General features: G+C 37.5%; 1 protein-coding gene across 1 annotated transcript in view; it reads left to right on the forward strand.

Moving 5' to 3' along the window:
* NCKAP5 (NCK associated protein 5) overlaps positions 1-15,583 on the forward strand; it is a 1,037,966-nt gene that overhangs the window by 462,301 nt on the left and 560,082 nt on the right. The window contains exon 4 of the mRNA XM_060151527.1: positions 8,765-8,828. Within this exon, the coding sequence (XP_060007510.1) occupies positions 8,765-8,828 (64 nt within the window). The remainder of the gene's footprint in view (positions 1-8,764; positions 8,829-15,583) is intronic.

The following is a 15,583-nucleotide window of genomic DNA, read 5'->3' on the forward strand; positions in this document are numbered from 1 at the left end:
GGTAATCATTTATCTCATTTCCTCTTGGGCATTTGGTGAGATCTTGGTAGGGAAAAATATGGGGAGGGGGTGGTGTTAATTGAAACAGAATGTGCGCCTGAGCATAGGTTTATATGAGGAATTTCATTCGTATTTTTCTTCTACTCGGCTGGAAATGTAGGTTCATAGGACTTGGAATTCAGTGTGTCCTTGAAAAGTTAGATCAGTGGTTTTCCCATTGATTGCTATGGAAAGGGTCAAGGATGTTTCATCCTTGGACACCCCCATGATTTCTTGCATTATTGTGTTCCCGACCAGGGTTCTTGCCTCCTTAGTTAATAGAAATTGATCGGAGGCCAGACAAGAAATGCAGGCAAGGCTTTATTGGGGCCCCTGCTGCAGCAGGGGGGCGCGAGAAGAAGCAACAGGTTCCCTTGCTCACTCGTTCCCCGAGGCGGGCCAAGCTGGATCCTAATATGGGATGAAGGTAGGGGTGTGCCTAGGGGTCGGGCTGGAGGGGGGCCTTAGGTGGTCTGCCCACCCCTTTGGTGGTGTTGTGTGCAGCATGCCCAGTACCCTGCTTTTGCTCCCTGCTCTTCAGAAGTGGCAGTTGGGTTTTTTGGTCTCTTTGTATCTTGTTGTCCATAATTTGCCCTATCTGCGCATGCGCACATTTTTAGTCCCTTATAGTTTCTTTGTATTTTTTTGCTGGACAAGATGTTTGTCCAGGTGCCAGCATTGTAGCAAAGGGTCCCAGGTCCCAGCCTGTTTCAACTGATGATTCCTTCTCTAGCAGTAGAGGCGGTGGTTAATAGGTGATGATAAATACGGAGGCACAAGTTCTAGCAAATGAGATTTTAACTAAATAAGTATTCATCACTATTTTGCAGATTTGGAAAAACATGCATGGTTGTATTTAAATTTAACAGCTAAGGCACAGTGGGCATGTTTCCCAGCCTACTTGAGCCTCAGTTTCCCCGTGGAAGATAGGTGTCACTGTACATCAGCGCTCAGACTGTGCACTGGGGGCTCCAGGGGCCCTATGACTTTTTCAAGAAATCAGAGGTCAAAACTGTTTTTCTAAGAGTACTAAGATGTTATTTGTCTTTTTCACTCTCATGGGCATACAGTGGTTTGCCAGAGGCTTTTCAACATGTTAACATTGCAATATCCTGAGTACAGAAGTAGATATGGGAATCCAGATGTCGTTTTTGTTAGCCAGACATTAAAGACATTAGCAAAACTATAAAACACTGCCATTCTTGTTACTAATTTTTGTTTTGGAATCTATAGTTGCATTTCACAATTATATGTTGTTTACCTGTAATGGAATTATTATTGTTATTTCAAATAAATTAATATATATAGTATTTGTATTTTACTATATATAAATATATGTAAATTAATATATATTTAGAGTCTTGGTTTTCATTTTGAATACCGTAAACATTGATAGATGTAGCCCACATAAACAGAAGCTCTTTGGAGTCCTCAAAGATTTTTTTTCAGAGTGTAAAAAGGTTCTCAAAAAAGTTTGAGAAGCATTGCTGTGTGTCCTGGAAATGATAATAATACCTACCTCATGGGATTGTTGGAGGTTTAAATACTTCATGTATCTAGAACCGTGCTTGACATACTAACTGTTCAATAAATATTAACCATTCCTCTTATCTTTTAAAATTGCGATATGATGTATCGGAATGGAAAAGGCTGAAGAAGTCGGTCGAGTGTCTCTGAAAAGTGACCTGGATAAAACCATGACCCAAAGGGGCAGAACTTGGAACTGAACTGAAGTCCAGTACCATCACCTGCCAAACATAAGGAATTTAGGGAATAGTGGAATCAAGACCTATAATAGAGATTCTCTATAATTAAAAGACTTGTGGAAACAGACCTGTTTTTCTATATGACTTGCTAAAAAGCATGAAATTTGAAAAATAACTCTCTTAGAAATAGGAGAATGCACCTTCCCATTTCAAGGCAGTTTACTTTCTATTTTTTGATAAAATCATTACCTAACATTTATTTTAAAAGCTAGCTTTGAATACACCTTTGAATACCCAGCACTCACGTTATGCTTAGTGCATCTTATGACACAGGTGTGCCTAGGTGTGCTTTCTGTCTGTTAGACCCTGAGCTCTCTGAATTTAGAACCATCTTATTTATCTTGATTTCCCAGTGCCTAAACTCATTAAACTCAACTTTAAGTGTTTGCTGAATGAATTAGAATCTCCACCATCATTGGATTACTGTATATAATCAGCAGAATATTCCAAATAAAGTAAAATAGAGATAGATGTATATATTATATAATACATAAAAATAACTGAGTTTTAAATACTTTAGAATATAGGAGCTTAACCTAACGACCAAAACTAACATGAAGGTCCAGTTTGGGGGGATAGTAGAAGATTCTTTAATAGCCCAATCTCTTTCCCACAGTAAAGGAAATGGACTTTGGGTTTGTAAGATGCCCCATAATGTTTTTTTTTCTTTTTAAATACATGTGTGAGCCTGCTTAGTTGTTCTGCTTTAGTTTTCCAGAAGAGTCAAGTAGAAATTGTACAGATTAGCTGGCAGAGTATTTACTGTACTGACAGCTTGCTGGAGGTGCGTTTCGATCGGCACCCTTCAAATGCATTGTGTGTATAGAGCAGTTTGGGGTGACGAGACTCACAATGAGTAGAAGTAATTCTCCACACTCACACTGAGTGCCAGTGCGACCCTTCCTCCAGGGCAGCCTCACGGGGGTACCATCTGCCTGGTGGAGAGCAGGGCTGCACAGTGGCGTCATCCTTACCCATTCAGGATGGGTGCAGGGCTTCCTTGAAAATGGCAACAGAACACTGATTTGTCTCCAGACAGGCCTGCCTTCCCCACTCCTACAACAGATGGCTGCTCGGTGCCCTGAAGTCGGACGTCTCCACACATCGCAAACTGAATACAGTCCCCCTTCGAAAGCTGCTTACCCCTTGGGGAACATTTTTCTAAACATCCAAACCTTTGCAGGTCTTTTCTGGCTTTTACAAATGCCAGCATCCTGTTGGTATCATTGTAGGCAGTCTTTCCATGGGCTTAACTTGTAGCTGTATCTGTAGTTTTCTGAAGACCCATGGTTCACATAAATAACTTTGTTGTTGTTTATTATGATCTTTAGTTGAGATTGTCCGCGGCTGCACTGAAGGATTTAGAAACCTGGGACTAATTCGCCATTTGTGCATAAAATTGAATAAAAATGTAGCTCTGTTTCATCCTTCTTGGAGGGAAAGATTCTCTTTGCATTTAACTGAAAGAGAAGTAAGTGTTGTCATCACTTTTGTTTTATTGTGTGTTTATTCTTTATATTCTTCTATTATCCCTGTTCTGTAAGTAAGGGTCCACAGCTCTTGACAAAATATCTCTGGGCATTTGTTTTGCAATCATAAAGTCAGTACCCCCTTCATAATGAGCTACTGGCTTTGCTACAAACACAAAACAAAACAGAGACGTATTGCAAAAGCACAGTTGTCAGTTTTTAGCAGATGAGCGAAGACCTTCAAATAGGAACACAAGTATTTAGGAGTGTGTTTAATTTGCCTTGGGTAGCATGCAAGGCAAGGATTCCTTATTTTTTACACAAAGCTGTTTTTAACAACCCCGAATTTGCATAAAAAAGATGATGGTCCCAGTTGGCTTCACACGTATATTGGGACCATGGGGGTTTGAAGATATGGTTTGCCAAGGGACTACTAAACCCAAGAGCAGATGAGATTACTGTAAAAAAAAAAAAAAAAAAAAAAAGTCCCATTTATTTTTAATACTTTAAGTTCATAATTTGAGCCCAGAAATATTAACATCTAGAAATCCTAAGAATTTGATTGTAGATAATTTCACCCATTCAACTCCATTACTTCCTTAATTTTAATAAAGGATGACAATTCTTCTTTCATACACAAAAAAATACTATTCCTACTAAGAAAAACTCCTGCTGACATAAACTGCACACACATGGAATACCAAAAACTTGAAAGATTTGGGAGATACAAAGTATTGAACCTCAAGAAAGAACCTTTTTGGTGTGTTTTAGCCTTGAAACCCTCTTTTCAAAGGAAATATGATTCAGAGGCCTACTACATAAAATAGCTCCTAGTACCTAAAATTGTGGTGCCCCTCCTGTAGTGGAACTTAACTGGCACTGGTCTTCCCCACCCACCCTGTAGAAAACCCTGGGCTGTTATTCGGAACCCTTAGAAGTCTTTGCTCCACGACATTATATATGTTGCATTTCCTGAATAAATGATTTAGAACAATTACAGAGCATGGACCCAAAGAGGCATTTGTATTTGTTGGTCATGCAAATTGTCCTTCACCACCAGGCTGCTTTAAATGAGAGTAGATCCCATAAAGTAGACTAAAGCGATTTTCCAATTTGTAAATTAGGATGACCAGAGAGCAGGGTTAGGGTTGGGGATTATCTTTCCTGTGACCCAGACTACTCTGAGATTCTCCACGTTTGTGTCACACATTTCCACGTGGCTGTTTGAAGTGGGGCACATCTCTGCTCACGTAGCGGTAGGTCAAAAGTAAAGTTGACGTTTCTAGTTTTACATATTTTACTCTCTGTTGCACCAAATCAAGTGGCTAATGTGCTACCACTTCTGAGATGTTCGTTTTCTATGTTGGTTCATTCATACTTTATTGAAGGCCAAAAAATAAAATGTGTGGGCAGACTACAAAATTTTATGATTTATTAATATTTTCCTTCTTAAAAACTAATGGCTAAAACCTTTGGAGTTTTCTTTCCAATTGAACTGAATAAGATTTGACAAGCACCTATACCATGTGCTATTTCCTAATAGTGTGATAAAGGAAATCTATTTTAAGGATAAAATAGTGATGTTCCTAACCTTTACACTGTATTAGAATTATTTTTATTATTTAGGAGGATGATAGTGATAAGATAGACTCTTGTTCTGTTTCTAGAAATGTCTTTTTTGTGCTAAACTGCTCTTCTAAAAAATTAGTAGGCTATTGGTATATATATTAAATCTTTCTCTGAAGATTCAGCAATCAGAAATGATGATTCCAGGAAATTTTCCAGAACGCCTTCCATTTCTAGTTCTGTATCTGTCTTCGGGGCGAAATTCTCAAAGTGTGGGCCTGGGATGCTGGGTGCTTCCAAGACCCTTTTAAGAGATCCACAACGTCAAAACTATTTTCATAAGCTAATATTTGCGTTTTTTTCCTTACATTCTTTCGTTGGTGTGTAGTGGAGTTTTCTAGAAGCTATATGACGTGCTCTCACAACAAGTTGAATGCGGAAGCAGATATGAGAATCCAGCTGTCTTCTGTAGAGCCAGACGTTAAAGATATATTTGCAAAATTTTAAAGCAGTGTCACTCTTCTTATGAAATTTATTCTTGTTTTGGAATATAATATTTTTCATAAAAATGTTTTACTTATGTTACCATGGATTTATTAATTTTTAATGAATTTATAGGTAACTATTTTTTAAAACTACCTGTTTTCATTTATATATGGTAAATATCTGTGAACATAACCTACTTGAACAGAAAGTCTTTTGGTCAACATCAGTAGCTATAACCCATGTAAACAAGCTCTTTTGGGTCCTCAGTAACTTTTCAGAATGCAAAGGGGTCCTGTGGCCCAAATATATGAGAACTGCTGTACTATTATCCCCTCATTCAGTGTCCTTATATAGGAATTTACTTTGTTGACGCTTACTCAGATATTTACCTGGTAGTCCATGGAAGCTGTGCTTATCATAATTTTAAAATGTGTGTAAAAAGCTTTTGTGGCCAACTAGAACCAGAAGGTGCCCTGTGGGAATCATTGTGTATGCGTGTGTTGTGTACTCATAAATGCAAATTGGTAGTTATTAGAAATTCTATCATGCTGGGCAAATTGGTATTAGATTCTGTGTCTGATTCCTCACTCAGCAAATCGCAAACATTTATTTTGTTTCTGCTAAATGGCCCTTAGTAGGTGTTATAGAGATGGACTAAATGTGATCTCAGCATTCAGGGCAGCAGCTGGTACAGTGCCTATACCACAGCTACACCACACTACACCGACTACACCACAACTGACCACGTGCAAAAATGCATCAGTCAGCAATTTTGGCTGCCACCCTTGTGGTCAAGGAGGAACTTATTTAGAGGAAAAGATATACTAAATAAACAGTCAAGGAAAATAGAAGACAATGTGGATTAGAGTTTAGACTAGAAGTTAAATGTCTCCGTATTCAGTATACAGAGAAAACAATGAGTTCAGGTATTGTTATATTAACTTAATTATCATCCTTAGTACCAGAGTAGCTTCTGGGTTCTCTTTATTTAGTTTCATGGAGTTATACATCCCAGTGAAAAATAATTTATAGATTATTTTGGTAAAAATTTTGACAGTGTAATAGTAAACCTTTCAATCCATGAATGTGGTGTGTGAATCCATGAATGTGGTGTGTGTGTGTGTATGTGTATGTATAAAATCTCCTTTAATTGTTCTGAGCAGTGTTTTCTGGTTCCTATGTAGCAGTTTAAGTCTTTTATTACATTTATTCCCTAAGTATTTTATGTTATTACAGATTCTTTAAACTTAATTTTCCAGTTGTGTGATGCTAACACATAAAAACATAATTGATTTTTGTAAATTGACTTGTATCCTGTGACTTTGCTAAATTATTAGCTGTATTGTTGCTTTGTAAATTCCTTAGGATTTTCTGGTTAGAAAATTATGTCATCTGTGAATATAAACAATTTTACCTCTTCCTTTTTGTTATTTGTGTCTTTAATTTCTTTTTCTCACCTTATCAAACTAGGTAGGAGTTATGCCGTCTTTGAACTTTCGTAAATGAGATCATAAAATGTATACTCGTCTGCATTTGCTTATTTCACTCAATGGTATTGTTGTGATGAGGTCTTGATTATTCCTTCTTAGTAGTTTCTGGTATTTCAATGTATAACTATGTTCAGGTTTATCCATTCTACTGTTAATGGGTGTGTGCATTTTCAGTTTAAGGTTATTACAAGTAGTCCTCCTATAAACATTCTAGTACGTGCCTTTTAGTGAACATATATATGAGTTTCTGTTGAGTTTATACCTCAGAGTGGACTTACTGAGTCATAGAATATAAAGTGTGTTCTTCTCTATTTTTTTTGTCCTCATGAGTATTTGCCACGTGTTTAATTTTCATATTAAGCCAGAAGTGTGTCGCATTCTTCTCTTCCCTCTGCCTTTTCATCTGCTCATCGGGACTTGGGTCAGAGAACACGTGTAGGCTCTCTGCCTTGTTTACCTCTAAAAGAGGCATGTGACCCCATCTCTCTCTGGCTTCTTCCTGCTTACCTTTTTGCCCCTCTCATAGGGTATAAGCACAGGTCCTGCTCTAGGCTCCCAAAACCTGTATACCCCAAAAGTCTCCTGACTCTAGTTTTCCTCCTTCTAGTCTGTCTTTAGGTGTTTATTCAGAGAGAGAACTGTTCCTACTAAAAAGCTACTCCACTTTAACCCAACTAAAATATTGGGTTGGCCAAAAAGTTCGTTCGGGTTTTGTGTTAACATCTTACTGAAAAACCCAAACGAACTTTTTGGCCAACCCAATACATGCCTTCTTGATAGTCTTGGGCATTTCAAAGACACAAGCAGTTAGAAGGGGAGAAATCCTCTCCCTCCTCTGGGATTCAGGTTGCTTCCTCTCTGTTTGCATGTAGCTGAATCCTGTGTAGAGGGAGGGCTGAGGGATGCAATAGCTTCACACCTCGATAGCAGTAGAGGATTTCAGAGAAAATTCTTGCTCGAACTAAGATTTGAGAATTACTGGAAGAGTTCACTTATCCCTACTTCGTCTCTCAACTGTTTTAAGAATAATTGAAAAGCTGGCCAAAATGAAGATATCTGTCACTTTACAAAAGTAGTCTTAAAATTTTGGTTAATATTAGATTTTTTGGTAAGAGAAATCAGAATTGCAATTATAAAGGACACAAAATGAACCCTGTGTGAACTAAAGAGTACTTAAATAATTTGACTTTCAATTCCATATTTTCATATTTCTTAGACCCTGAAAAATGACATGCAGAATTTTTATTTAGGTTTTGAACTAAGGAGAACCTAAAGTTTGACTGTAATATTACTACTTACCAGTTGGAGGCTCCAAGACTGAATCAGGAAGAAATAGAAAATATGAACAGTCCATATGTTATTTAGCCTCTCTTAGCCTCAGTTTCCACATCTTTGAAATGGGGATAATAAAACCTATTATAGGGCTGTTTTCAGGCTCATATGAGATCAGGTAAAATGCTCAGCCCCATGCCTTTTATGTAGCAAGTCTGCAAAGGATTTTCTATTTTTATTTCAAGAATGGTACAGAGTTACATTTTGTTTGCTTTATTAAATTCAGTATCAGCGCAGGGCAACAAAATAAATAAGAATAGCGAAAATACTTATGAGCAAAATTGATACAGGAAGAACAACTGAAATATTTTAGCCATGGAAAATTTATTTACAAATGATATATGTTAATGAACTTAAAAGGAAGCTTTGAGTTGGCATTGAGCATTCATTTGGCTATTATAAAATCCAAGGCAAAAGATCTCTTTCATGACACACAGTGAAAACAATGCACTCATGACCAATCACTTTAAATATTTATAGAAAGTTAAGTGGAGGAAGTGAGCTAAACCAAGGAAGGGATTCCTCTGGAGACCTCAGAAGAATGTTTTGAAGCCAGGCCGGTGTACCTCTGCATTGAGAAGGATGGTCAACTAATCATGTGCTTTTGCTTCTCCAGGGAGAAGTTGGCTGTGGCCCGATTGCAGAGAGAAGTTGCCCAAAGGAGAAGTGAGGGGGCCATGGTAAGTCCCAGCTGGTCTGTGCTGATTCCCAACCTCCCTTCTGAAGTCTCTGGCTTGAAAGGCATTTTTGTCTTGTTAAGGATTTCAAAGGAAAATATTTGCTCGTAGCAAACTGAATGCTGTATTGGTAAATAATATGTTTAGAGTGCAGTTTAAACAGATCTGCCATTTGCTGAGAGAGCGGGAAATCTTAATTGGGAAAAAGAACTCTTTGAGCTTTAAGGAGGATGTTCAAATGTTCAGAGGGTTGTACGGCTTTATTTCCTGAAGGTCCACTGGATGCCCAGGCTTCCAGCTGTGAGCACAATGTCCGTAAAGGAGCGCGCTCAGATTTTTCAGACAAGGACAGTGCAACTTAATTCAAGCCTCTCAGTTCTTCGAACCTGAAAAATAAACAGCCGAAAAGGGCACTCAGCTGTTTGCTAACGTAATTGTCTTTTATCGTCTTCCTTCTCTCCGCTCTTTGTGGTGTAGTCTCCCTGTCCATTTCAGTGTGTACCATTTAGGAAACTGATGTTTCCTTGTGTTTTGAATTGTACTAAAAATCAATATGGTTGTTCTGGCCTGTAGCAACGTCATTTTGTAGACTTTCTTTGCCAAAGTATCTGCCTGTGTGCCCCTCTGGTATCGGAGATGGCTGTCGGGGGACCTGGGGAATGGACTTGTGTGGGTTAACTGCTGCTGCTATCTCTGAAAAAAAAATATGACATCAGATTTTTTCCAAATGTATAACAAAACAATGGCACACATGCAACTTTTCAGCTAATGCTTTTTTGAAAAGAGAAGCCACACATTTTCAGACCCTGAAAGCTGCTTGCATTTGATTTCATGAGAGTTAATTGACAATTCATCTGCTGAAAAGTGTAAGAAATTTGTAAAATAAGCTGGCCTTGAACTTCTCTCAAGAGGGAAGGCAGAGGGCTGGAACAAGAGGTTGACTGTTGAGTGGATTCTGGAAGGTTCTGTGGCCCTTGAGCTTGCTAAAATACTTGGTGATCATGTTGTTTGCTCTGCTAGTGATCTTAAGGCAAAGAGAATCTTGACTGTTCCAAGAATACGATGAAGCTGCTCGCAAGCATCTTTGAGCAATGACATGGGAATAAGTTGAAGAAAATGAAGGTTTAGTTAAACGGTGAACTGAAAATGTTCAATCTGGACTTTTACTGCATTGCAAAATGTTTCTGAGCTAGGCCATTCTGTAATGTTTCCATCTTTGTTCAGGCTAGCTAGCTCCTGTTCAACACTTCATCAACTATGTTCAAAGTGAAGGTGAAGAAGTGACAGCTTTTCTAGGTCTGTTTCTTCATCCTTAAGATGAGGAAGTTGGGATTGTATGATTTGCAGTCCTGTGAATGAGCGTTTGTTCATGTAAAGTTTTGATAATGGGAAGATATTTCTGGTAATAACTAAATGTTATTTAAGTTCACAAGAACAGGCCCCTAAAGAATGTATCTTTCTGATTCTGACATTGAATGAGCCTGAGTTGAAATCATCTCAGACAGATAACTGTCGAGTTTTTCATAAAACGAAACCCCCTTTTAAAACGTTATAGAAGTTATTGTTCAGTGTAGAAAATACCCAGAAAACACAGGCAAACAAAAAAGTGACTCTGGTTGCTCAAAAACCAACTTTGGAAGAGCTACCAGTGTTTTGTTACTCATCTTTAAATAATGTTAATGCAAAATCACGTTTATGTATTGACCGATTTAACAAGTAAGTTATGGAGCACCTAACCCTAACCCTACCCAGCACTATTCTAGGCACTGGGGAAGCATCAGTGGAAAAAACAGGCAAACATCTGAGAGCTTACATTCTACTCGTTAGGGAGACAGATGTTTGATGGAATTACCGTCAGATGGTGGAGGCAGCTATGAGAAAATAAGATCAGGATAGGGAAAAGTGGGATGCTAGGGGATCAGTATGAGTGTTCTCAGTAGTAAATCACTGAAGAGTTAGTATTAGAGGGACGTTGAGGAGGAGAGGGAATGAACCAGGATGATAGTTCCAGCGGGTGTTAGCATTCCTGGCCCGGAGGTGAGCAAGTTCAAAGGCCTGCATTGCCTGAGGAACAGCAGGGAGAAACAGGATGGCTGGAGGGCATGAGGGAGAGGCTGAACAGTAGAAGATAATTCAGAGAAGTGACGGGGCAGAGGAGTATGTCATCAAGGTCCCCAGAGATCTCTGGCTCATGCTCTGAGTAACAGGATCCACTGGAAGGCTTTTAGTGAGTGCCCTGATGCCATCTGATTTACTACTGTTCATACGACTGTTTCCCCCAATTCCGTAATTGATCACATCTCAATTCTTTAGAGACACCTAAGCCCTGATTTTTATTCATGTCCTATATTTTGCTTTTTTCTCCCTCTTTCTTGGTATTTTTTTCCCCTCTTTCCTTACCTAGTCGTCCCCCATCCCGAATTTTCAACTTAATTATATGCTTCGTCTTTTCTGCTCCTAGGATTCATTTATTTCTGAAGGCTTGATTCTTTCAGTATCTGACAGCTCCTAAAATCAGGCAGTTCTATTAAGCCTCTAAATTTAATTCTTGCTGTTATGAGCCCAGAACTTTTGTCACGTTTCTAGCAGAAATGGAAAGCAGTTCATCGCAACCAGATCACCTTATGCTTCTAAAGAATAATATTCACAGTATGCTATGTTTTATCCACATGACAGGAAAAATGGTATGTATGGAAAAAGTTATATAAGTATTTTCAAAATGCTATATAATTGAAGCAGATAATTATTTTAACCATCATCAGTGAACCTGTTATAATCAAAGTCTTTAATGCAAAAGATGGCCTTTTAAAAATTTGACTATGCAATAAATCTTTCTACTTATAAGTTTTTAAGTTAGTACCCAAGGCATCATTTTTGAGAGATTTCTTCTTTTAACACACTGTTTATTTTGGAACAATTTTAGACTTCCATGAAGTCACACACCTGCATACTCTTTAACCAGTTTTCTAGTGTTAATACTGACGTAACCATGGTGTAATTATAGAAACTGAGAAATTAACATTGGCACATAACTGTTAACTAAGTTCTAGATTTTTTTTTGGAATTTCACCAGTTTTTGCAATAATGTCCCCTTTCTGATTTAGGGTTCAGTTCAGGGTACTGCACTGCATGTAGAAAGATTTCTTTTTGCTGGCTGATTGACACATGTGGAAATAAGAAAGAATATGGATTTGGGAATGAGGCAAGTCTGGATTCAAAGTACAGCTCCATATGACCTTGGACTCATTCCTTTATGGGTTTTTAACAGTTCTGTCTGTGCTTTTGTTCTGTTAACTCAGGTCTTTATTTGGGAAAGCTATCTTTGAGTATATTATACGTTTCCTGTTTGTTTCTTTGTTCTTCCACGAAATAACTATTACCATTGTTTTCATACTTACCTTTCAGTATTTTTCACAAACTGCTATAAGATCATGTTTCTCTTTATTCTGGGAGATTGTATTTCAGCTTGTGTTCTCCCTCACTGATTCAATTTACTGCAAGATCTTTTCTGTCCATAAGACTTTGATGTCATCTTAAACTTTGTTATAAGTAAAAAAGGCCCCTTCTACCCCAAGAGTATATTCATTCCCAGTATCTTCTAGAATGCATATAGTTTTTATTTTTCTATATGTAAATCTTTGCATATTCTAGGTGGAATTACATTGGTGTGAGGTAGGGATCAAAATGAGTGTTTGCCCGAATTAACTGTTCAATAAATGGTGTTGGGAAATTAACTAGTATCTAACCTTTACTGTCGCATTTACCATCTTCCAAATTCAATCCCTGTCGATACGCCTCAATTACTGGATGGCTTATTCTTTTCTATTAACCTTATTTAGTCTATTCTTACGATAGCCTAAATTGTTTTAATTACTAGAAATTTGTCTATTTAATATTTTATAGGCTGAATTCTTTCTGATTATTCTTTTTTATCCAAACTTAAAAAGATAATTTTATTTATTGAATAGCAATCAGGGTTCATGAGTTAAAAATATGTATTTGACTTTTTAAAAAAAGTATTTTTATATGTATTTATGACACAGGAGTACCTCAGAGACTATTTCAAAATGACATGAAAAATGGCTTAATATGTTTATTTTTTTTACATTTATATTAAAATTTTTTTAAAGAATGTCACTTCTACCACTGTGAGTTTGTCTTTGTTTTTTATTAGTATCTCAAGAACACTAATATTCTACCAAACATAATTTTTTAAATGTTTGGTTTAGTTATGCAAAGTTAACAACACTGTATGGTTCCTTTTCATCCCATTCTGTTTGGGGAAGAGAAAAATATCCATTTTTGATTACTCATCTCAAGACACTGAGGAAGCATAGTATCCCCATTTAACCTGTTGCAGGATTCCCTTTTTTCCTACAGCTGGATATTCAGACACTGGCTGGGTGTTACCATCCTGTACCATCAGCTAAATTCAAAACCATATCCTCTTGTCTTTTTTGCACAAGAACATCCAAGGAATAACTGTCAAAGATTAGGATATTTGACAGTTGTATCAGGAATTTGAGAAAAAGCAGAGAAGAGCTGGAGGAAGTAGGGAGATCAGAATCCTTGGACCCTCTGTGACTTCCTTGCTGGAGGATGGGGCAAACTTAGGTCAGCAGAATCCCTCACCAGATCTTATTCATTCAGTGCCGCAGTATGAACAGCCAGCTGTGGTGATAACTGGAGTTAGCTGGATTCACTGATACAAAAACACATTAAAGAAACTTCGTGCCTGTGGACCCACAGTTTCTAGTGGGTCTCTGTTTAACTGCAGGGTTCTCTTCTTCAAGTATCTGCATAGTGTTTGAGAGCTTTAGTCCTAGTCTTATTTTTAACTTGTTGGTCCCCTACCCTGTGCAGCCTGTGAGTTTATTTTCCCTCTTAGTCATTTGTAGAAAGCAAAAGTCACAGTGTTAAATAACGGTTATTTAAACAAGAAGAGATAATTTCTTTTAACTTAAGAGACGCATGTAGAAATAGGGACATTGCAAGCAACCCAGGTGATATTGCCTTGGTGAGTTTTCAGGATTCTGCCCAGTGTGCCCTTCCTCTTGGCATTGCTGCACAGCTGTATTGTCTGGCTTCTGGTAGACAAGAGGGCAGCCGAGAAGGGAGATTCAGAGTTTGGAAACCCAGAAGTAAGGGGGCCTGAAGCTGTAGTACCTAAACATGTCAATTCCTACTGCTAGATTTCTTGGGGACAGGTGTTTAGTTTTGTTTCACAGCAGCACAGTGGGTGATACAACTGATTTTCTAACTGCTAGTAGTCAAAGGAGGAGGGTTAGGATTACAGGGTGAACTAACCTATAACCTATTTTTGTGTTTCTTTTTTTTTTGAGATAAAATTGACATATATCATTATATTAATTTGAGGTATACAACATAATGGTTCAATATATGTATACAGGTTTCCCCTGCTATCTGAAAAGAGAGCATTCCTATGAAACCTTTGGTAAGCTGAGATGGTGTAAAGCGAGACACAATTACCTTTTTTTGTAATAGTAAACATATGCTTTGGATTTCTTTTGGTTAGTGAAAAAAAGTACAGATGTAGGTCTTTCATAAAAGTGAAGTCGTGCAAAGCAAACTTTTAAAAAGTGGGGGCTACCTGTGTTTTGCGAAATGATCATCACAGTAGGTCTAGCTAATATCCTTCGCCACACACTTACAAACTGTTTTTCTTGTGATGAGAAATTTTAAGATCTACTACTCTCTTAGCAACTTTCAAATATAAAATACAGTATTATTAACTATAGTCACCATGCAATATATTACATCCTCAGGACTTATTTTATAACTAGAAATTTGTACCGTTTGACCCCCTTTACCCACTTTGTCCACCCCTCCCCTCTCCCTGCCTCTGTCTTTGTATCTATGAATTTGTCTCTTTTTTTTTTAAGATTCCACATCTAAGTGAGATCACGTGGTATTTGTCTTTCTCAGCCTCACTTAGCATAATGCCCTCAAAGTCCATCCATTGTTGCAAATGGCAGCATTTCCTTCTTTTTTATGGCTGAATAATATTCCATTGTATATACTGTATACTAGATTTCCTTTATCCATTCATCCATCAATGGACACTTAGATTATTTCCATGTCTTACCTATTGTAAATAATGTGGAAACAAACATGGAGGTACATATATCTTTTCAAGATAGTGATTTTATTTCCTTTGGATAAATACCCAGAAGTGGAATTGCTGGATCATATGGTAGTTCTGTTTTTAATTTTTTAAGAAACCTCCATATCGTTTTCCATAGAGTCTTTACCAATTTACATTCCCATCGATAGTACACAAGGGTTCCCTTTTCTCCACATCCTAGCCAACACTTACTTCTTGTCTTTTTGTTAATAGTCATTCCAACAGGTATGAGATGATATCATATTGTGATTTTGATTTGCACTTACTGAGTGATTAGTTACATTAAGTACCTTTTCATGTACCCGTTGCCCATCTATATGTCTTCTTTGGGAAAAGGTCTACAGATGTCCCTTGGAGATATCGTAGGTTTGGTTCCAGACCATTGCAAAAAAGCGAATATCACAATAAAGTGAGTCACATGAATTGTTTGGTTTCCCAGTGCGTATAAAAGTTATGTTTACACTGCACTGTAGTCTGTTAAGTGTGCAATAGCATTATGTATTTTAAAAAATACATACCTTAATTTAAAAAGTACATTACTGCTAAAATATGTTAACCGTAATCTGACAACACAGGATTGCCACAGACCTTCAATTTGTAAAAAACACAAATA

This window comes from Lagenorhynchus albirostris, chromosome 6 (assembly GCF_949774975.1).
Source record: "Lagenorhynchus albirostris chromosome 6, mLagAlb1.1, whole genome shotgun sequence".
Classification (NCBI taxonomy): Eukaryota; Metazoa; Chordata; class Mammalia; order Artiodactyla; family Delphinidae; genus Lagenorhynchus; species Lagenorhynchus albirostris.